This window comes from Euprymna scolopes, chromosome 16, assembly GCF_053919585.1.
Source record: "Euprymna scolopes isolate OS-2025 chromosome 16, ASM5391958v1, whole genome shotgun sequence".
NCBI lineage: Eukaryota > Metazoa > Mollusca > Cephalopoda > Sepiida > Sepiolidae > Euprymna > Euprymna scolopes.
The window spans coordinates 92,973,752-92,998,930 of record NC_136497.1 but is presented as its reverse complement, the minus strand read 5'-3'; the positions used below and the strand labels follow the sequence as shown (position 1 = coordinate 92,998,930).

The following is a 25,179-nucleotide window of genomic DNA, read 5'->3' as shown; positions in this document are numbered from 1 at the left end:
CATTATTTGATAAATACTGCAATTTTCATTGAAATTGGTTAATTCCCTGATTGTTGGTGAATTTTTAAGTAAAGGGAGGGGTCAAAATATTTATAAACTTTGAGCGTCGGCATTCATTTTGTCTGTACCTACCATTTTTTGATGAATATTTAATCGGAAAGCGACCACGTGTGGTTAATTTAAATTAAATTTCAATCACATGGTTACATTATCAATAATTATGTGATTAAACCCACTGAAAATTTACCGATATTCTGTGTGGTGGTGAGACCAAAATCTCCTTTTAGTGATATCACATGCAGTGTTGGCAACCGAGATTAAAAAAAAAACGCAATATCAGGAGAAAGAAATCTTCAGAACATCACTAGATTATTAACTTTTATCGTCTGAAATGTTCAAAAATCGCTAATTCACCCCCCCCCCCAAAAAAACCCTCCATATTTTAACTTCCTACCATAAAAAAATTATAAATATAGTATATTCAATATATAAAATGTTCCGTGTATTCTCACTATATGTTTCTGGAATTATATTGAAGCGGTTAGCTCCCCAGAAGGCTTACATATTTTATTAGCTAGTTTTACCTGTTTTTTCAGAGAGGGCATTTCTTTTTTTTTTGCAAGAAACAAATCATAAACTCAAACTTTTTATAATAAAAGTTAAATTAAAAAAATAAGATGGAGGAATTTGCTAAAATAATGACACAGTTCATGCAGAATCAGCAGATCCTACAAAAAGAACAGCAAGCGCTACATACAGAAAGAGACGAAAGACAAAATGAACGACTCATAAAATGCCTAGAAAGGCAGGAAGAAAGGTTCGCGCAGATGCAACTTGAACAGAAAGAACTGTTAGAAAGATTAACAGCTAATTCCATACAAGAAAGTAATACAACCTTCTCCAACACAACAATTGTTAACAGCATAGATGTGTTCACATACTTACCGGAAGAGGATAAAACTTTTGATGCTTACTTCAAGAGGTATGAAGATATTTTCGAAACAGACTGTGAAAACTGGCCAAATGGAAAGAAAGTAAGTTTATTACTTCGAAAACTTGGTACCAGTGAACATTGTAAATTTGTTGACTTCATATTGCCAAGGAGAACGAATCAGTTAGATTTCACTGAGACCGTAAAGCTTCTTAAAGAGTTATTCAGACCGAACATATCTCTTTTCCACAAGAGATGGTCATGTATGAATCTTAAGAAAACTGATGAGCAGGACTACCTGACATACGTGTGAGTAGTAAACAAAACCTGCGACAACTTCAAATCATCGGAACTCAAGGTGGACGATTTCAAATGCTTGCACAGGGTCTAGTATCCACAAAAAATTCAGAGATCCGAAGACGCGTTCTCTCAAAATTAGAGACAGAACAAGGCCTGACATTGCAGAAATTAGCAGAAGATTGCCAAAGGGCAGTATCACTAAAAAAAAGATTCCAGGGATATAGAAGAAGCAGGAGTGGCGTACATTAGGAAGATTAAAAAAAAACTTTCAAAAACTCAGGACAAAGAAATTTTAAGACTAGTCAAAATTCAAAAAAATACTCAAATTATAAATACTCAAATTATAATAACTACAGAAAACGAAATTACGATAATAATCAAAGAAATTATAAAAAGACAGTATTAGGTAACCCTTACAAAAATATCAGGTGCTACAATTGCGATAAAGTTGGACATAAAAGTGTTTGCTGCAGAACAAAAAATAGAGCACACCAAATGAGAACAAACGACAAAGGGAAAAATAATTTACGAAAATATGTATCAGTAAATATTTTCGACAAACAAGTGAAATTTCAGCTTGACTCTGGATCGGATTTCTCGTTAATAAACGTCAACACTTGGAAAAAGCTGGGTAAACCGACTCTTCAAAAGTCAAGTAAAGGTGCACGAACAGTGACAGGAGACGAAATAAAATTCGAAGGAGAGGTCATCCTGCCCATTAATTTAAATGGCACGACGAAGAAATTGAAAATCTTCATAATTAAAGGGATAAACCAATGAACACTTTTTGTAGAAAAATAACCAGTTGCACCCCAACATCAGAAAATATTAAAAACGATCTACAAAAAGAAATTCCCAGAAATATTTACTACTGGACTGAGAAAATGCAATAAATTTAAGGCTTCGTTCGAGCTAAAAAAGGATGCAACACCGGTGTTTAAGAAAAAACAGAACGTACTGTTCGCCAGTTTAGACAAAATAAATAGCGAGCTAGATAGACTCGAAAAAACAAGCATCTTATTGAAAATCGAAACTAGTGTCTGGGAAGCCCCTACGGTGTACGTAAAAAAAAAGTCGGAACAAATTCGAGTCTGTGCAGACTTTTCTACGGGCCTAAACGATGAATTAAAGGACCACTACTACCCTTTACCAAGCCCTGAGGAGATATTTGCCAGACTAAATGGTAGCAAAATTTTTTCAAAAATAGATTTGTCCGACGCCTATTTACAAATTCCAATGGAAGAAAATGCTCAAAGGTATTATGCATTAACACGCACAAAGGGTTGTTAAAATACAACCACCTACCCTTTGGGATCAAAGTCGCGCTGGCGATTTTCCAACAAGCAATACTTACAATGCTGAATGGAATAGATTGTGCTTGTGCATACCTGGATGACATAATCATCAGGACCGCGTCCATAAGGGAACACCAAGAGCATCTAAAAGAAGTATTCACAAGAATAAACGAATATGAATTCAAGGTGAAAGAAAACAAATGCGAATTTTGTTTAGACAAAATCAAATATTTAGGGCAAATAATAAATAAAGACGGTCGATGCCCAGACCCGGAAAGATCGACAGCAATTAAAAACATGCCGGCACCACATAACGTGATGACTCTGCAGAGTTTCTTAGGTCTCGCAAACTACTGCCAAGTATTTATCAAAGGAATGCACGACCTAAGAGCTCTGCTTAACGAGTTATTAAAGAAAGAAACACCATGGATATGGACAAAAGAATGTCAAGACGCATTTGAGAAAATTAAAAAGACGCTGACGTCCGATCTATTTTTAACCTATTACAACCCAAAATTAGAAATAAGTGTTGCGAGCGACGCAAGTCCATATGATATAGGAGTAGGTATACAGCATATCCTGTCAGATGGATCGAAGAAAACTATAGCTCACGCCTCAAGGACACTACTTCCGGCAAAAAAGGCTTACTCTCAAATAGAAAAAGAGGGGTTAAGCATTATTTTCGCGGTGACGAAATTCCACCATTACCTGTACAGGAGACACTTTATACTGGAAACAGACCACAAGCCCCTAGTGACAATCTTTGGATCAAAAAAGAGCTTGCCAGTATATACGGTAAATCGCCTACTCCATTGGGGTACGATCTTGCTAAATTATGACTTTCAAATCTGGGTTTGAAAAAATAGGTCATGCGGATAGCCTGTCAAAGCTTATACCGAAAATGGAGGAAACCCTTGAAGAGTCAGTAATTGCAGCTATACATTCCAATTATGAGAAAAAAACACGATGGCGAATGTAATAAAAGAATTACCAGTCACATTAACCGATATAAAAAGGGAGGTTGAAAATGATGGTGTCATCACAGACATAAAGAAAAAAATAAGGGAAAATGATGAAAAAATGCAAAGCATATTTTCCGTATGCAATGATGTTTTATTATATAGTGAAAGAGTTGTTATCCCGAAAACCTTGCAGAAAAAGATCTTACGTGATTTTCATACAGGACACCCGGGTATAAATAGGATGAAGGCACTTATGCGGAGTTACGTTTACTGGCGTAACATGGATGTGGATATTGCACTAACAGTAAACAAGTGTAAAGGTTGTGCGTTAGCCGCAAAGGCACCATCGATAGTCCATAAACCTTGGAAAAAAACTGATCATCCATGGTCACGCATTCATATAGATTTTGCTGGACTGACTGAAGGACAATACTACCTAATCGTAGTAGATAGTTTTTCAGATGGCCTGAAGTAAAGCATTTCAAGAACCCGACGACAAATAACACAATAAGTTTTCTGCATGCAATATTTGCACGTTTTGGTGTTCCAGACATTATAGTCACAGATAACGGAACAAAATTTACATCAAGTGATTTCAAGGACTTTTGTGACACTTTTCAGGTAAAACATATAACTACACCACCATTCTACCCGAGATCAAATGGATTAGCGTAAAAGTTCATAGACACGATAAAGCGTGCACTTAGAAAATCAATAGGGACCCCAACAGATAAAGCATTACAACAATTCCTGCAAATATACAGGATAACTAAGAACCTAACTACACCGTCAAAATTATTGCCAGCAGTACGGTAGATAAACGTATCGGCGACTTGGTCTACATGATAAAAGGTCCAAAAGGAATACACAAAAGACATCAAAATCAATTGAGAAAACGTCATATAAAAGACAACGAACATGACAAACTTGATGAAAAGGAAGATCCAATTGATATACTATACGAAGCGTTTGATATCGAACTGCCACAAACTATGCCCGAACCGAGAAGATCGGGAAGGAAAAGAAAGTTTACAGAACCAATTATAATGAACCCCAAGAGAAAAAGATATTGAAATCTACACGACTTCAAATCTTGGGAGGGGAGGGGGGTTGTGGAGACGCCCACTAATTAACATAGGTGGGTGAGTGAGATATATAAAAGTATCAATCACCAATACCGGGGGAGTTCTGCAACGGCCGCCAAATAGGCAAGACGCCTATGTTGCCTCCAGTAAAACATGCAACACGCCACCTGCTGGAATATCTCCAACTGAAGTATATCTGAAGACATGTAAATATGTATATAACTATTCTGCCTAATATATTATTGTTATACCTTTACTTTCCGTGTTCTTGTTAATTATTTGTGCAGACACAACACTTAGGCTTATATTTTATACCTCACAACCGTTAACAGTTCCTTTTTTGCCGATTTTGACTAATGCTACATTATTTTTATTATAGAGTGAGGATCCTATGATTAGTCTTAGCCGTTTTAATCTATTTTGGAGCCCTTGTTATATAAGAGAGATGCACTTGAATGCATATTTTATTTTATTTATATATGGTATGCACAATTTGTTTTAATTTTTTTGTTTTGTTATTCATGGAATGTCTCAAAACATTCTAAATGTTTTATTTCACATTAGTTAACTAGATACACATCTATAATATAAAGGGCAAAAAATCTGTTTAGATGTATGCATGAATGTATGTATGTATGTATGTATGTATGTATGTATATCTCGCAAAAACTTTCAACAGAAGCAACGGATTTTCACGAGATCGGTATCATTTTGAAGCTCGCCCTTCCAACAACAAATATCGAAAAATTGGCTAAAAACATTAATTCGTTCATCCTCAACTGGGCACTCTTCTACAGAGAGGGGTAGCAAAAAATCGTTTCTTCATGACAATTTAGCCATACACGCAGTGTAAAAGACGTCCTTTCTTGAATTAGTTTAAATATTTAAAAAACGACCTAATTTCACTCATGCGGTCATAGACCAGTCGGTATAGTAGCAGCATCGATATCTTAAGATTGCATGTTCGAGCCGAGATCTCAGATATTTTTTTCTCGATTTTTAAAGTTTTAATATTGAAACAGGGTTATTTATCCTAATGTTTCGTTCGTTTCTTTTTTATTTTTCCATCGCGTTAGCTGTTTTTTTTTTGTTTTTTTTTTTCAGATTTTTTAAGAAGTTTTAATATCGTTCGCTTCTTCTTTTTTTGCATCACATTCGCTGTTTTTTTTATATTTAAACAGGGTTATTACGTTCGCTTATTCTTTATTTTCCATTTTCCTTTTATTTACTCCCCCCAACACACACACCTACAAACACCTGGGCAACGCCAGGTACCCCCGCTAGTATACTATAGATGTGAAAAAAGCAATATATCATGGTATATCATTATGACCATTTGTAAGCAAATATTTACATTTATGAATCAAAGAGACATTAAAAATGCTTTTCGTCCTTCAGTATTTCTGGAATTCCACTAAAACAACATTATTACATGTACATACGTCACCCAACCTAAATGCGGCCATCATAACTTAGCCTTCAAAATGAGTTTATCTACAGTCGTTTTGTCACAAGAAAACGACGAGGGGCGTTCCGAAAGTAATGCTTTCTATTTTTTGTTCCGTTCGAATGGATCAGAGAGTATTGCAAGTTGCATTGTTATGATTACTGAACTTATGCATTCATGATCTGAAAGTTTCATCTCTCTGTTACAGATATTGACAGTGTGAGATTCTAAGAAAGAAATCTATCATCACTGTGCATCAGAAGCAGAGATGCATTATCGAATTCCTAGCAAAAGTACATTCAGAATAATGGTGACTATGTGGGAAAATAAATTCTGGAACACAAAAAGTTGCTCGTTTTAATGGCACCGATCCCGTCTTCGTAGATCTTCAACTTTTTTTAGTTAAAAGAAAATAGGAGGCTTTAGTTTTGGAATGACCCTAATAATATCTGAGTCTAATCTGAGTAAAATGTTGTCAAACAATCAATAAAGAATATTCTAATAATGATGTAATGATCACCGAACGGGAAATAGTTTCACACAAACAATAATAAATCATGGAGATATTTTCTTATCTCTATTAAGTCCAGAATAAATGTGTGATGATATTAAAATAAAAATCTGTGACTGAAAGAATTGAGAAAAACATCGAAAGCAATCACGAATGAAAACCCAGAAAAGGAAGATTTTAAGAAGAAAAAAGCAATAATCTTGGATAATTTTGGTCTTCATCTTCAGGTTCATAGAATTTATTTCATTTTCCCAGCAGAAAAGCAAAACGCTCAACTTTGCACAAAATTCTTATTCACCTGTCAATAAAATTTTACCAATATTCATACGTGCATCTACGTTGATACAAGAAAAATCACATTTAGCAATTAAATTGTATGTATATACGTACAAATGTGTGAAAACTATCAGATGGTTTTATTTTCATATTTATTTATCAACCACGTGTTATTTATGTAAGAGAAATACATAATTATTTATGCATAGTACATTTCGTAAACAAATATGCGAAAGAGTAGAAGTGTTATATTTATAGTTGAATAATCAGTGGCGTAGTAAATGTTTTTGCTTGGCGCTCGTAAAATGCCCCCCTCTGCTGGCATTTGATAACCTGATAAACTTCAAAATTTAAAAAAAAAACCCTCAAAATTTTTATTTCCATGGAACTACAATCAAGGGTCTAATTTTAGACTGCTGCTACTAGTCCTAGACTTTCATCTTATAACTGCTTGGCCTTCGGACCAAACCGAGGCGCTGGATGAAGACGTAATAGCCTCCATCTGCTCACTATTCGGCGGGGAAGACAGTGATTGGCCCCCCAACACTCCCCAAGAGGACCAAATACGGAAAATGGGTGACTCTCCGGCCAGTGGTAACAAAAGCAAGCTGGAAGGAGAGACACCCTTGACAGTACCCACCAAGGCTCCAGCTGGAAACACGGCACCAGAAGGGGAGACACCTCCATCCCCCAAGGGGATAGCCACCCAGCAAAGGAAGAAAATAAGAAAGGGGAGCGGCCCGGAAAGCAAACCAAGCCAGGACGAAATAACGCCAAAGACACAATGGCCTACTTTGCCTGGTAACGGCCCAGTTCCGAAACCAAAAATGCCCATAACAAGAGAGAGCCCCACAACACCAGCTACACCCCCCAACCCGAGTCCAGCTGACACCCACCAGGATGGAGGACCGGCATGGGGCCCCAAAGAGCAGCAAGGGAAGTTGACGCCCGAAGACTACAGAGCACTCTTCGACTCCACTTACAAGGAGTATACCCAGGGGAACAACATCCAACCCCTCCCGGGTCAAGTGGAAGTTCTGGAGAAAAGAGTGCTCTCTCTGATAACTTCAGACACCAAGACAAGGGGTCTGACGGGCGTCAACAAGGACACCATGATGAACGTGTTGCTGGAGCAGAACATTCCCGCCAACTACATCTGTAGAAGGAGTTACGCACAGTGGGATGTTCTGCTCCCCACCTCCGAAGATGCAGTCAGGCTGTCCAGGACCTGCCATCAGAGCAGGAACATAAAGCTCCAACCCATCTATATGAACAAGAGGAGAGCAAATGTTTCTGCTCTAAACGTCCCCTGCTATATGGAGGCCAAACAACTGGGGGCTATCCTAAGCCAGTATGGGGACGTAGAGGAAGTCACCCCGGTCCGCGGATTAAGAAACATCATGACCGGGGACTACAAAGTACAGATGGTCCTGGACAAGGCTGGATTCTACGCCATCCCAGCCACGCTCAAGTTCGGAGAGTGGACACTCTCCCTTATAGTGGAAGGGAGGAGGCCTCATTGCTGGCTGTGCACACAACAAGGGCATATGGCGAAGGACTGTCCAAAGAGGAATGGAGGAAAGAAGCCCACAAAAGCGGCGGGAACAAGCGTGACAACAAATCAAGCCGCTGCTCCCGCGCCGGCCGCAAATCCTCCAGAGGCACCGACAGGCTGGGTGACGGTCGTAAAGAAAGGCAAGATCAACCAACAGCCATCCTTGCAGACAGTCACCCAAGACCAAGAACAACCGAAGAGCGAGACGGAGAAAATGGACACACAGACACCTTCCTCCTCAAACAAGAGGAAACTACCAGAATCTGAGGAGGAGGCCGCGTCAGAGGCAGAGGAAGAGACAACAACAGTCTCTATGGCCCTGAGCGCAACAGAGATCAGGAGGGCCAGGAGGAGGAAAAGCCGCAAGACACGCGCAAACCCTCCTACCCCCACTGAGACTGAGAAGGACTCCCTCGCAACAACAACACAGGATGAGCCCCCTGTGATCCCAACACCCCAGCAACCCGAACAACCTTCCCCCTCTCCTATAAAGGCCCCAAGAAACTCTTCCCGCCCCTCATCCCGTGACAGGAGCCAAAAAGAAGAAAACGAGCAGGCTACCCCCTCCCCAAGCGCTCAGCCTCCCCATCAACCAAAAGAGGTCCCCTCCCCCACTCCCAAAGTCCGCACTGAACGGACCAAAAAGCTCCCCTTCCTGCCAGGAAGCAGGATTTGTGAAACAGACCCTCTCCAACCGGCTCCGGACCTTAAAGGACAACAGAAGGTCCGGTACAATAAACTCAAAAACTTTGAAAAAGTCGGTGGAGACCTAGTAACAGACCCCACTAAATTCAAGGACGCTCCCTTGTTGACCACTTTCGTTAGGGTCAACAAGGACGGTAGGACTGGAGGAATGTGGGCAATGATTAAGGCAGCGAAGAATGCGATCCCAGGCCAGCAGCTGGTGGATAGGGACCATCCTTCACTGACCAACATTTTCTTTAAATGTGAGGGTAGAATCCCCATGTATGTACACCCATCGCTATACAGGGCACTCAAACTAACCTTCCCCCTGGACGTGGGGGGCGTGGCCAAGGATGGATCACCTTCATCGGATTTACTTACCGGCAGCCTTGGCCAGGCCTGCCATGTCCTCACTGCCCAGGATTTCAGACCCGTCTGTGACAGTGCTTGAGGTAAGTGATCATGTCTTTGAACTTGGCTACATTGAATGTGAGGGGCATCAGGTGTCGAAGCAAGGCCTCGCGCGTTGTGAGAGACTTGGTGTCCCTCAAGGTAGATATTGCCGCTATCCAGGAGACCCACTTTGTTTGTGACGCGGATTGTCAGGTGCTGGTAAACGATTACGATGTCTACTCAGCATATGGCAATACCTATAGTCGTGGAATCTCCTTGCTAGTGAGTCGCACCCTGTCAGCGTCGGTGAATGTTGTTCACGCAGGCGAGGACGGGCGGGCGCTTGTTGTTGATGTTGCTGTTAATTGTAGTGTTTTTCGGATTGTTGCTGTTTATGCTCCCAATGCTGCTGTAGAGAGGGCAACCTTTTTTCGACGGTTGGAGGGCTTCTTAGTGGATCCGGAACGGTTAGTTTTAATGGGGGATTGGAATGCAATCCTTGATCCCAAAATAGATAAGGTCGGGGGGACTAGCGGGTCGGCGTGGTGTGACAGCAGTCTGTCTGACCTGATGGCCTCGTGCGATCTCGTCGACAGATTTCGTCTGGATCATCCGGGGCGGGAGATGTGGACGTGGCATCCTGTAGTGCCTTCCCATCCAAGCACTTACTTGGATCGGATGTTAGTTAGAAGAGGCGATGTAGACTTCCTATCTTGCCCCACGTTCCACTTGCTAGGACACTCGGACCATAAACTTGTTATGGCCCGTTTGAGCTTAAGCGCTAGGCCTAAACTGGCCGGATACTGGAAGTTCAACAGCACCTTGTTGGAGCTGGAGGACTACCGGTTGAAGGTCACTGAGCTAATTCAGCGGGCTTTAGTGGGGGCGGTTACAGGGAGTAAGTGGTGGGTTAGTCTCAAGGCCAAAATTAGGCGCTTCTCTGTCCAGTATAGCCAACGCCTCGCGATAGATAAGGCTAAGGCAAAGAAGCGTTTAGAGGATAAGCTGACCCGGGCGGTGGAGGGGGGAGACCCCCTAGAGTTAGCACTAGCTAAACAAGATCTCAACCGCTTGGCTAGCGAGCGGTATGAAGGTCAAGTAGTTAGGGCTAGGTTAAAGAAAGTTTCTAACGAGGCTGTGAATGTTGACGCTGTTGAGCGTAAGGCTGCTTTAAGGCGCGGTTCGGATGGGTACATTCGTAAAGTACATAACCTGGAAGGACACCCCTTAGTATCGACTCGGGAGATCTGCGAGGGGTTTCGGGAGCATCTATCGGTGCGCTTCACCCAACTACCCGGACTCAGGGTTGATGAGTTTGGCAGCTATTTGGCTGACTCGCCCCGCCTCACGGCGGCTCGGGCGGCTAGCTGTGATGGTCTTATTACTGAACATGAGGTCATTACTGCGTTGAAGCAGGTCGGCTATAACAAATCCCCGGGGCTTGATGGTCTACCCTACGAGTTTTACTTGAGGCTGTCGCCCATGTTGGTCCCTATTCTGAAGGATATGTTCAACCATTGGTTTGCCCAGGGTTCCATCCCTGGACAGGTGACCAAAGGTGTGATCACATTGCTGAGGAAAGGTCAACGGCATGGTGGGAGGGAAAACTTTGATGATTTTAGGCCCTTGACTCTGCTAAACACAGAGTTAAAGATTTTGGCAAAGATTCTTGCGAATCGCTTGCAGGTTGTCATCACTGACTTGATCGAACCGGACCAGACTTATGCTGTGAAGGGGAGATCGATTCAAGACAATTTGCACTTGATACGCTCGATCATAGAGGGGACAGAAGACGACGCCGAAGCCGCGCTGATCAGTTTGGATCAGTCCAAGGCATTCGATAGGGTCGACCATCGGTTCCTAGGATCTGTGCTAGAGGCCGCCGGATTTAATCCGGACTTCCGCAAGTGGATCTTTGTTCTGTATGACAGGCCGACGGTAGCGGTGCAGATCAACGGTAAGCTGTCGGAGTCATTCGCTGTCTCTCGGTCGGTGCGACAGGGTTGTCCGCTGTCGCCTCTGTTGTATGTCCTGGCGTTGGAACCCCTCCTTCGCAAGTTAAGGGACGAGGCGGCTACACCAGTCCTGCGCGGAATAGCTCTCCCTGGAGGCACACGAGCCAGGGTTTCCGCGTTCGCCGATGTAGTCACCGTGTTCGTGTCTTGCCTCACGGACGTTCAAGCGGTGGTCGAGGCGCTCGCTCGATACGAAGAAGTAACAGGGGCCATCTTCAACCGTAGCAAGTCTGTTGGCCTGCGGTTGGGGGCCTGGACCGGGGTAAACTCGCTTCCAGGTATTTTCAGCTGGACCGATGGACCGGTCCGCATTCTCGGTGTCTGGTTTGGACCGGGACTTCAGCTGGAAAAGAATTGGTCGGAAGTACAGTCTAAGGTCAAATCGTCAGTAAAGACTTGGATTGGAAGGAAATTGTCCTTGAAGGGTCGGGCGGAGGCGTGTGCTACATACGTCTTTCCGCTCATCCTTTACCGTTTGTCTGTACTTCCTCTCCCTGCAGAACGACTAACCCGCTTACAAGGGCGCCTCGATTCACTTTTGTGGAACGAGGGTAAGCATTATGTCTGCAGAGAGGTCTGTGTTCAAAATCCGAGCGAGGGAGGCCTGGGTCAGCCCAGTCTCTTGTGTCATAGAAACGCCGAGAGATTGGCTTTCCTGGGTCGTTCGCTTGAAGGAGACGCTCCTTGGGTCCCTGTGGTTGAGAACTCGTTTCCCAATCTCAAACCCAACCCTTCGGTAGAAGGTCGTCGTAGACCGAAGGGGGAGTCCAAGTTCTTCTCCGAATGCCGAACCGCTCTTAGAGCTTTGCCGGGGACCAATGTCCTCGATCAGCCAAGGAAGAAACTGTATCGGGATTTAGTGGAGGGGACCGCGAAGGATCCACTTTGTAGGCGGATGGGATGGTCGATGGAGGTTGTCCGTTCTCAATGGCGTTGGGCGCCGGGACGGGAGATTCTGAATAACTCGGAATTCTCCCTGACTTGGCGACTGGTCCGAAATGCGCTGCCCCTCTTCGACGTACTTTTCCGGTATAAAGAACATACCAGCCGCTTCTGTCTGTGCTGTGACGAACGCGAGCCCGAAACAATCGAGCACGCGTTTTTTAGTTGCAGCCGGATACAGCCCCTATTAAGGTACGTCGAGGGGGTAACAGCTCGCATCGATGCCGAGTGTCTGCTCGATCTCGACGTAGGAACTTTTGTGTACAACATGGAGCCGCCGTTCCCCAGGGAGGAAAGTTTGGTTTTCCTGGCGATCCTAGCAGTAGCGCGTATGACCATTTGGATCGCGCGCCTCAAGTTGGTCCACGAAGGGACATCTGTTCCTGATCGGGATCTGATCGTTTACTTTAAACATTTGCTTAAAGTAAAGATCAGATGCGATTGGAAGAGGTTGCCTAGAGTGGAATTTGACAAGAGGTGGGTGCACAGCACTAGTTTGTGCATCCGTCGAGGAGCCAAGTTTCAATACGTGTTCCCTCCTTAGGCATGGCATGGGCGGTGCTGGGTCCTACGGAACCCATCCCGCCTAGGTTAGCATTATAAGTTCAGTAAAGTAACTCTTGACTGGTGGTACAAATGAGATCCTGTTCCTGATTTTATTTTTTGGTATTAGAGAACCTCTGAGTCTGCCCAACCCCCCTGCTCCTCATCTTTATTTTCTGATGCCCCCGGTCATCCCCCTACTCAGAGGTCACCTTCCTACCCCCTCCATCCGTTGCTTTATTTTCTCCCACCTCCATTAAGGCGACTTCCCCAAACCCCATTAGGGATGCTCTGCTTGTTTTCGGTTCCCCGGAAAACAGTGGGGGATCTAGCCACATAGAATAGTACAGGGGGGTCTTACTAACAACACATTAGTAGTTTTTTCTTTATTTTTAAAATGAACACTTTCATTAGTTTTTTCCCACTCCACGAACATTTTACGCCAATTAATTCAAGAACTCTTTCTAATGAAATCGAACTTTATTTTCTCACACATACACACACACAAAAAAAAAAAAAAAAAAAAAAAAAAAAAATGCACACACAACATACAGAAATGAATATACAAATTGTAAATAGTTAAATTTTACATTGAACGCTGGGGTTATTAGTTAGATTAGGATCCACAGAGTGATTGAGGTATTTTGGTAAATGTTGCCAGTCAAGAGTAAGACTTCAAAGTCTCATCTGTTACATAGTCAAAAAGACCCTGTACCCTCCCCCTCCCAATTTCTTGTAGGGCCTTGTGCCTAATTTTGTTGAATTGAATTTTTTGTTCGTTTTTTATGTTCAATTTTTTCTTTCTCAATAAAATATATAAACAAGATCAAAGTGTAGTATCTGTTCCGGCAGATGCTGCAGGCTATGACTAGCAAAGACCACATGTGGGGGCAACCCCACATGCCTGACCATTAACCAGCTCCCATTTCCCACCTCTCGGGAGCTGGTCCCCTTTTTCCCTTCCCCCTCCCTTCACTCCTCACATTAAAAATCGGCCTTGTGCCTAATTTGCTCGGTGGGGGAGCAAATAAATACCATCTGTTCCGGCAGATACTGCAAGCTATGACTAGCTATGACTAGCAAAGACCAGATGTGGGGGCAACCCCACATGCCTGACCTTTAACCAGCTCCCATTTCCCACCTCTCGGGAGCTGGTCCCCTTTTTCCCTTCCCCCTCCCTTCACTCCTCACATTAAAAATCGGCCTTGTGCCTAATTTGCTCGGTGGGGGAGCAAATAAATACCATCTGTTCCGGCAGATACTGCAAGCAAAGACCATATGTGTGGGCAACCTCACATATAAGACCTTGGTCAATGTAGGGGCAACCCTTGATACCAATTGTCACTATCTAACTCCCCTACTCCCCGGGGAGTTGGTCCCCATTTCCCCTTCACTCCTCACATTAAAAATCGGCCTTGTGCCTAATTTGCTCGGTGGGGGAGCAAATAAATACCATCTGTTCTTCAGATGCTGCACTTCTATTTCTTGTTCTCTTTCGATGGAGGAGAAATCCTTCACGACTGAGACAATTTTTATTTTTGTACCTTTTCTCCACGTTAAAAAACGACCCTGGTGTCTAACTCTGTCCCGTGGGGAGGCATAGTAAATAGGTACTGTACACCAATACATATACAGTCGTCAAAAAAAAAAAAAAACAAAGATTTATCAAAACAAAAACGTATTATTCAAATTGTTGAAAAAAGATTGTTTCAGAAAGTTTTTGAAGTCCGTATGTGTAATCGTTTGGTTTAAGCAGAAAATTTAAGAAATAGTTACACATTTTAGAAAACATTTTAAGAAATTTAAATGAGAACACTTGAAAACTTGAAAATGTTATGAAATGATAAAATCATTTTTATTTACTTTTTTTGTTGTTGTAAAAAATGCTTCAACCCCTTTAAAAATAGTTTAAATTTTTTTAAAATAAATCTATTTATAAATTGCAAATAATGCCATAAATTTATTTTTTGTCAGAGAACTGGTGCAAGGCATCAATTCGGTTGAAAATTTACAAACAGACTTTCTGCGCTTTTTTTTTTTTGTTCGGGAAAGTTATCAATAACTCTATCAAAATTCACTCCATAAACAAGTTCCCTCTCTATGGAGAGGATTGCCAAGTCTATAAGCCTTGTCTAGCTCATTGTTGATCGAATGTAGTTCTTTATGAGGTTCAGTTTCGAGAAAGAGCGATCAAAGCTGGCAACGCTAATAGCCTGGGTAAAGAAAATGTGCAGCAAGACCACAATATTGGAGCTAGAATCCCCAAGGTGGTATCTCTGTATGAATTTGTAAAGTTCAAGGGGTCCATTGAATTTGTCTTTCCTGAAACTTGCACAAAATGCTGTAATTTCTTCCTTCCTTCACCAAGCTGACAATCATAATTATCATCAAGCAGATTTGATGGTGTAAGAAAAGCGTATTTACTTGCAAGATCGTGAATTTGATAAAATCTGCAATATATTTTTTCAGTCAAACTGTCTATGACAGACAGCATTTCCCGTTTCGATCAGTATCAAACCCCAGTGCTGCATCAGTCAATCCTTTACCATCTATTCGTTTCTTTTTAGAGACACAGTGCTCCATGCTTATCCCCATTTCAGAGCAGATTTTTTTTATTAGTTTATTGCATCTTTTCTCTATTCTGAATCTTGTTTAACTTGTGTCTAATGACTATAAATCAAATTTAATGCAAATCTGAAATATCTAAATTTTCTAATGAGAGATTGTGCTCATGTTATGTTTCCCAAAATCTCTTTTAAATACACTAAGGAAACGAAAATGTGGGTAATATTTATTAATTGGTGTCTAATATTTAGTGTTAAAATTGTATACAATTAGAGCATATCGGAATTTTAAAAGAGGTTCCACTCCTTCTTTACTTTCCATAAGACTAAATTAAACTAAATACTATTCACATCACCAATGCTTAGATTAAGCAGATGTGTTTCAAAATGCATAATAATTGGTTAATTAGTTTAGGAGTAATCCTATATATATATATAGAAAGAAATATGTACACATAACTAACTTTATATGCATAAACTCAAAAGAATCAAATGCATCTTTTAGTAAAATATTCGGTTTTAACTTTGTTTTTATCATTAATTATTGAACTAATAAGCATCAGTTTATCACTATTTTACAAGTCATTAAAGATTATCATGTAAAGAGTGTAGGAAAATAACATTATTTTTTTTTTTTTTTTTTTTTTACAAAGGCATCACCACATTATCAAGGCCCAGAGGCCACTCAAGGATAAGGGTTAAAGAGTGTACAGTAGAAATTGGTCAATATAGTAATCATTAGTAATGAAAATTTGGTAAATTTAATAACTTATATGGAACGGCTCATCAAGAACTTATTTACTTTAGACTTGAACACAACCATATTGTAGTCAGCCGGAAAGCAGGAAAACGGAAGACAATTCAACAGGCGTGCAGTTCTAATAAAAAAGCTTTGTTCATGGAATCTACGTTTAGGTTTAGGCACAGATAAAGAGTGGGGGAAATTATTGATAGTGTTTACAGCTAGACGAGTGTTTCTTGTGAAAGTTTGGCGAGGGGGGACCATAGATTGAAGCTCAGTTGAACACTTTCCATGAAAATAACGATACATCAGAGACAAACTCGCAACATCTCTTCTGTGAGATAGAGGTTGCAAGGAGGAGAAAAGGACATCTCCTACGAGGCTACGAAGTCTATTTTGAACTTTATCAAGGCAGGACAAGTCCTTTCTAGCAGCTCCTGCCCAGATGTGGCAACAGTATTCCATCCTTGGACGTACCTGGCTCTTATATAGATAGAGAATAGCATCAGCAGTGAGATATCTACTGGATCGATAGAAAGATCCCACCATTTTTCCAGCGGCCTTGGCAACAGATTTGATATATGTGTTCCATTTAAGATCAGGAGTAATGGTCAAGCCCAGAAGCTTGTCAAAACTTGAGGCCTCCTGAAGACGAGAGCCATTCATTTCAATTGATGACAAATGTGGATTAGAATGTTGATGATGTAAAGAGAGAAGCTTGGTTTTAGATGGATTAAAAGTAACCAGCCACTCCTTTCCCCATTGTACTACGTGCTCAAGATCAGAAGAGAGAGAATTGGAGAGAACTTGGTCGTTTACTGTCTTAGATGTGGTACCATAGATGGTAGTGTCGTCAGCATAAATGTCTACAAATGATGTAAGGATATGATTTGGAAGATCATTAATGTAGATCAGGAAAAGAGTTGGGCCCAGGATGGATCCCTGAGGGACACCGGCATTAATACTGTGAGCTTCTGATTTTTGCCCCTCAACTACTACTCTTATGAACCTATCAGAAAGAAATGATTTAATAATTGAGAAGACTTTTCCAGCTATACCATAGCTAGTGATCTTATGAAGTAAACCTTTATGCCATACCCTATCAAAGGCTTTAGATATGTCAAGAGCAATTGCCCTAGAAAGATTGCCACCGTCGAGAGATTTGCTAATCCTATGCGATATAACTGTAAGGACATCTGCTGTAGATCTAGCAGAACGGAAACCATATTGAGTGTCACTATTTTTGTTGAGATGTTTGATTACTTCTGTATTTAACACAGATTCTAGCAACTTACTCATGACGCACAGGAGACTTATTGGCCTGTACTGAGAGGGGGATGAGTGATCACCTGAATTCTTAAATACAGGGCATACTGATGAGATTTTCCAGGGAGATGGGAAACTATTCTCCTTAAGACAACGTTTAAACAGTTTTGTAAGTATGGGCGCTAGTACAGATTGAAGTTTTTTGAGTACTATAATTGGAATACCATCAGGGCCAGTTGCTTTACTCGAATCAAGGTTTTTGATTAGCTTGGCAACATCACGTACAGATATACGTATATCACATAGCGTGTTTTCTGATACAGGAGGAAATATTGGGGGTTTCCATCCAAATTTTATATATGTTAAATAGACTAAACAACTCATAATAAAGCTTAGAAAAGAGACAAAATAAGTTCTTATTAAAACTTTATTAACAACTATTTTTTTTATCTGGCATTGCCCTGAATTTTTTTCTTTCATCTTCAATAAGAATTCACGTGATTAAAATGTAAAAAAAGAAACATTGGCGTTGTCTTTAAAAAAAAAAGTCAATAGTAGAGCAAACAAAGAGAAGTAACTGTGTATTCGTCAACACAAAGTTACTTGCCTTACTTTTAAAGTAAGAAGTCGATATAGTAAAATGAAAAAAAAAATGTTGAATAAGAAAACAATAAAACCGGATAGTTAATTAATGAGACATCCTTTTGTAAAGTAATAGTCAAATTAGTTTACCTTCAGACATCAATTACATAGATAACACTGAGCAGAGATTAAAAAGCTATTAATCTTTTATCTTGAATATGAAGTTTGCGATTTAATGTCATTGTCAGTGTGACAAATCGCTCAACTTTTTAAATATAGTGATATGTGATCTTTGGCATAATACAGCAGCTATAGCTATTACATGAAATGAATACCGTTTTGATGCGCAAAATGATTTGGGTGAGAAGTCTAGGGAATAAAAAAATTTTCTTCTACAATGATATCTATCTGATAATTATGAGTTCAATCTCCAGTTGAGTTAATTAAAATGAATATCATTAGACATTACTAAAAATGAATTAAATAAATTAAATTAGATTTGTTATTTACTAGGAAAGCGAGTCAGCAAAAGTACATACCCCACCTTCCATATCCAATAATAAAAAAAAATTAAAGTGAGAAAAATAAGAGCGAGAAATTTGTAACTACAAACCATTTTGGTCTGCTGTTCGATCTCACAAGCGGTGACATTCCATCTCGGTAAAGGGATTTTGTTTTGCTGAAGTTCACTATATTGAATATAATCCTCTGAAAATTAAAAGACAAAGAAAATGTAAAGACGTCTTTTTTTTTAGAGAGCAGATTAAGAAACAATTCTTACCGAAGTTAGAGCAGTTGAAAGACTACTAAGAAGAATTAGAATTTAAATAATTTATGTTGTAAGAAACGTGTAGAAAATAAATCGAATTTGCAGAAGTAAATTGTGGATCAAACGAAAATTCCACATTGACATCTCATGATGGTTCTTTGATCAACTAAAAATAAGTTTTATAAATTGAATGGTTTTAGGATTTTCCTGATTACTTTTTTACTTAAAAACGTTTTTATGATACTCAACAAACAACAAAAATGCATAGTCTTACGTTTTTGATTTCTAGAATGCTAAATGCTAAAATAATTATCACCCATGGTCTCTAGAAAAATATTGGTACAAGTAGGTTTCCTTCAAATTAGTGAAATAATTTACCAAGTCTGCCATTCTATCTCTTCCCCTTAAAATGTAGTGACATTCATAGAACTGAATATTCACCCTGCAATGTCCAAATAGGATAAAATTATCACTGAACAATAATTTTATTTGCAATAAACTTCTTTCTGCACAGACCATGTACGAACTTAGAACAATAAATAAAGCATAAAACACTATAGAATTGTGAAGATTAGAATTATTTTGATTTTATATGTAAATCTGTTATAGACGTAGTGAAATTGCTATCCTCTTAATGTATACAGTCTTAGACCACGTGACGATGAAATAGTCAGCCATCGGTTGATTAATCAATGTGGTCACTTACATAAAAGTCGTGACTCAAAAGTTCATTCATTTTTTTCTTGTTTCGGTTTGACCATTAAGTTGACAACATGCTTACCAAATCCTTGATTCGTTTTCTCATACAGGTTTAACTTTCAAGGCATCAGCACTTTTCTCCATTACTCCTATTTCATCCAGACTAATTTCTATGAAATGTGTTAAGTCTCGTCCTCAAATATACTAATTCTGTCGATGTGTTTCTACACATATTTGGTAAGTCTGTCTTTTCAGCTAGCCATGTATTAATAAGTTTTATATACGTCTATATTTTGATGTATTATTTTTAAATGCAAAAAAACATGTCATATTTATGTAAGATTTTTAGTTTATTGTTGTTTATCTGTTTTGTTTATACCTAAGAGTAATTAAGAAACGGATAATTCTGATAGGAAATTGGTGGTGTACTTTATCAATTAAATAACTATTTTAACCTGCATTTAACAATAGTTAAAGGCTAGTTTTTAATTAAGTTCAAGGTAAATTTCTCTATTATATGATGTTATTCTTAATAAGATGAGGGTGATTGGAGCTAAGTGGTTAACGAGACGAACTGAAAATCTAGGTGTACATTCCACAGAAACTTTCATCTAACCTACAGCTGACCTTGTGTCTAACCTATTAGAGAAGAGATAAATAAATACTCTTTATAAAATAAGAGTTGTGCAATTTTTGCATACACATGTGGTATTTGTACACTATAAACGTATATCATATGTTTATATCATATATATCAAAATAGACTTCCTTAGCTCTCATGAATTATTTTACTCATTTTATTGATATGTGGTAGATTAGTAAAGAGATAGACAAAACAAGTGAACGTGAAAAAAAATACTACAATGTGTAGGCCACTCTCTGATTTTATCCATTTATTCAGTTTATTCTTCTTTCATTTTCTTTTTTTACTTCGTCTCTTCTAGATGGAAATGGGATGCACTAAAGTCCATTGTTTTCTCCAACGTCCGCACAATTACATTAAAATCTGACCTTGTATCCAACTCTGCCGTCTTAAGGAAACAAGTAAATAGGGATCTCGTGTCACATCCAATCTTTTACGAGGAGATCTGTAAATCCCATGGTAAATAAGAGAAAATAGCTGTAGATAAATGGTCAATAGTTAATGTTGTTAAGGGGGTGAACAACCTATGAATAAAAGTACTTTTTATTCTAAATGTGATTGCAGCCCTGATATTGTGTGATCCCCTTAGAGCAACCATTATGTCCAGTCAATAAATAAAAGTAACTCTTTAACTCTCTCGGGTAAACACATTTTATCCCCATCCGTTCTTCTTTCATTGATTTCTGACCTTTTTTCCTACTTGCTTGGTTTTCTCACTAAGTACATCTTTTTCGCTTTCCGATTATTCACCTTTTTCCAAACAATTTACATTCCCCTCTCTCTCTCTCTCTCTCTCTCTCTCTCTCTCTCTCTCTCTCTCTCTCAGTACCTTAATTCTCTGTGTTTCCATTTCCAAATTACTTTCTCCTTCATATAAGACATTCTACATCTTTATCTTCCGGATGTCTTCCTCCTTTTTGTCTTTTTGTATTTATCTTATTTAGAAGAGCATGGCACAATCACACAAACGAACAGAATCTATGCAGATGACCCATCAATGCACATGGAAATCAGTTTATTGGTATTCTTGCTTCATACCGGCTTCTTTATACCCGAAGCTCATCTGAAGCCAAAGCAAAGCATGAACCAAGAACTCCAACAAATATAAACTTACTTGATAAACCAATATACAGAGGCCAACCATATTTACTTACACAAAAGAAATACTATAACTTTGAGGTAAACGGATGTATTGGGTCCTTATTGACATAGACAAGAATCAAACATTTTTCAAATAAGCAGATACAAGGAGAAAGACGATTTCAACTGACTGGCTCGCTTTTTGCTAAATTTCTTCTAAAGATGTTTAAATAATAAATAGAAGTACAAATGATGGAGTTGTACCGAGTAAAACGTTTGCAAATATTTTTTAACACAAGATTTAACTTACATCAAAAAGTTTAATATTATTTGGATTCTTCAGACTACTGTTCTAATCTTGAGTGTGATTTTCACAATGTTTCGATTGAAGTAACCTCCTACCTCCTTCAGGTGAATCGTGTCGAACTCGGGAATATTTCTGTTGAACTGGAGAATCTGCACAGAATTTCGAATGGAGCCCTTTATTTAATCCATGAGAGTAACATGCTTTCCTTCTGTCAGTCATGACTGGATAAAAGTCCTAAATAATTTACAATTGTGTTTTGAGTGCTACCACATCGACCTTTCAATCTCCAAAAGAGTGTAACTATTACAACTGAATTTTACAAAATACTTTATCCACTACGCCACGAGTCTGAAGGATCCAAATTATATGAATAATCACTCCTCATCTCAAAAATTCAGAAATGTATCAAAAGTTTATTCTCCATCATCATCATCATCATCATCATCATCATCATCATCATCAATAATATCTTATTTATTAGGTACGAGCTATTAATGTTGTTCAGGAGTTTTGCTACCTTGATGATATTTGAACACAGGGAAATGGCGGTTTTAGCGTTGTTGTAAGAATTAAAAGAGTACGGAGTGAGTCTGGAAAACTTCTGCTATCACTAAAAAATAGAGCATTATTACTGTTTACCAAGAGAAAGGTATATCAGGCATGTGTACACAGAGTGATGATGCATGAAAATGAAATCTGGCCAATGAGGTTTGAAGACATGCATTACATGAAGAGAAATGATATGGGAATGATACGATGTATGTGTAATATATTTATTAAAGACATGCTTAGTTCTAGTGATCTCAGAGGCAGATTAAATCTGGACAGTATAGAGAGATGTGTTCTGAACAGGAAATTTTTATAGTATCGCTATGTTGAAAAAAATGGATAAAAGTTTTAGGGTTAATAGAACAACTGAGATAGTAAGGTCAATTCATGGGTGAAGGCCAAATTAAATATGGTAAGAAGTGATTAGGATGGATTTGAGAGGAAGAAAGACAATAAAGGCCTGTGTAGAGATTAGTTTTAAAGTCAATTTTTAAAAGTCGTTTAATACATGCCAGCACACAAATCGATGTAAATGATAGTGATTCCCCTTGGCATAATATCAGAATTTTTCTAGCAGCCTGCCATATCGGTCTCCAAACTTGGCATTCCTGATGCTTGATTCTGTTCAAAATCTATTTAAGATCCTTGTTGATGGTATCCAAATTTTCTTCGGTTGTCTAACTTTCTGCTGGGGGCGTTTCTTTTCAAGGTCTCTGTATTTTCTTATCTAACAGTCACACAGGACATCTATAGAATGTATGGCATCAATATAAAAGAAATGAACGATATGGCTGGGGGACTTTCACAAGTGACACTAGTTAAAAATAATTTAACAAATTGAAATAAAACATTATTCTCTAAATCTTTCTCAACATGCAGTTGGCATTACACAAACGTGTAAGATAGGACTGCGCCTTGTCAAAAAAAAAAAAACCCTGCAAAACCTGACCATTTGTATTAAATTCTTTACCATTCTTCATCATTCTAAAAAAATCGAATTTTGAATTCTTTTTTCTCATAGCATTTGCCTGATTCTTAGATTGCTGTATTCTCTTTGAATCATTTCAGACTATGAGTGATATAGCAGCTATAGTAATAATATATCATCAAGGATTGGAACAAATACAGTACATTGAGAACATTGCCAAGGCTTCTGCAAAAAAGGTGTGTTCCCTTTTCTTGTTAGAAATTACTTACACCAGAGAATATTCTATATCTTTACAAAAGCACAATTCGTTCATGCATGCAGTATTGTTGCCACATCTAGGATGGTGACTCTGCCATTAGTCTCTTACTCTTAAACAGAGTCCAAAAAAGAGTCTCAAATCCAATAGGTTCAGCACTATCAGCCAAACTCTAACCTAGTTCTCACTGACACAATGTTACATCTGTGCCTGTTTTACAAGTACTCTAATGGAATGTGCTCTGATGAATGCATAGCACTTGCTTCTGACTAATCCGACAAGCTGCAAAATCCTACCTCTTTATTGTTTAGGTTCCTACATACAGCCTTCTATGCTAATAGTTTCTGTCCTCAAACTGCTAGATTCTGAAATTTCCTCCCTGTTTTCTGCTTCCATGACTGTATTAACCTGCAGAAGTTTAAATTCAATGTGAACAGATATATAGCTGCTCAACTCCCCATAGTCCTTTGTTAGACATGATCCCAAATAGGAACCCCTTATGTTCCAAGTGACAATATGCTTTGTTTGGGATTATAAAACAATAGTTTTCAAATCTTTGTTTTCTCTATTTCTTATAACCAAATGATATGATATGTATGGAACTATATAAGATTGATCAGTTTGATGAGTATGAGCTTCATTTAACAACTTATTTTGAACTAGCGGGGTTGCCCGGCGTTGTTCGGCATTGCCCGGCGTTGCCCAGCGTTGCCCGGTGTTGCCCGAGTGTTTGGAGGTGTGTGTGTTTGGGGCAGGGGAGATCCAAACAAATATGATCAAATAAAAAAAACGATGTTAACATTGGGAAAACAACAACAAAAAAAAAAACAGGGAACATGATGGAAAAAAAAAAGTTTTGGTAGGTAGGAAGGATCGAACCAGAAACCTTGAGGCGAAAGTGGACCATTTAGTGTGAAAAAAATTTGACATGTTACTGCTCGGCCAGCAAGGGAGAGTAACAGAAAAACGTTTGAATTTAAGGATTAAAAACTTAATTGAAAGGTGCGTGAATTTAATGAAGTCAAATATCATGCCATACAGAGAATGAAATCCCGCACTTAACTTTTACTGAAAGGCAGTTTTTTGAGGTTTGTTTACCCAACTTTAGTTGTGAAGTAGTTTTCCTAGTTTTGTTTCCCAAAGATGTTGGGGAGGGGGGGGGGGGGGAACCAAACACCCATAAAAAGCGGAGTGTCCAAATGAATAGCAATTGTATGATGTAAGGGGTTTCCTCTGCATTGATCAAAGCTTTATTGCTTTCTGGACGTTCCCAGCACGAGGGCCAGAAAAGTTGTCTTTGCTTTAGATTAGTTTTGCTTTTATATGAAAAAGCCAAACACACATGAGGGGAGCTGGAATAGCAAGAATTTTGTAAAATTCGATGTAAATAAATCTGGATGTGACGAACATTCACAAATCATAGATATTACAATCTATGCGGCATATAAAAAGTTCCAAGAAATAATTATCCCCTGGACAAGCCTGGCGAAAAAAAGCCTTTGCTGGACATACAAAAAATATTCCCACACACATTTTGCCTTTTATATATATAGATGCACTTGAACTTTTACATATATAGATGCACTTGAACTTTTATATATATATATAGATGCACTTGAACTTTTATATATATATATATATAGATGCACTTGAACTTTTATATATATAGATGCACTTGAACTTTTATATATATAGATGCACTTGAACTTTTATATATATAGATGCACTTGAACTTTTATATATATAGATGAACTTGAAATTTTATATATATAGATGCACTTGAACTTTTATATATATAGATGCACTTGAAATTTTATATATATATAGATGCACTTGAACTTTTATATATATATAG

At 39.0% G+C, this 25,179-nt stretch overlaps 1 protein-coding gene across 1 annotated transcript in view; it reads right to left on the bottom strand.

Moving 5' to 3' along the window:
• LOC145296203 (cytosolic carboxypeptidase 6-like) overlaps nt 1–25,179 on the bottom strand; it is a 1,000,694-nt gene that overhangs the window by 407,628 nt on the left and 567,887 nt on the right. The window contains exon 4 of the mRNA XM_080142411.1: nt 18,707–18,801. Within this exon, the coding sequence (XP_079998537.1) occupies nt 18,707–18,801 (95 nt within the window). The remainder of the gene's footprint in view (nt 1–18,706; nt 18,802–25,179) is intronic.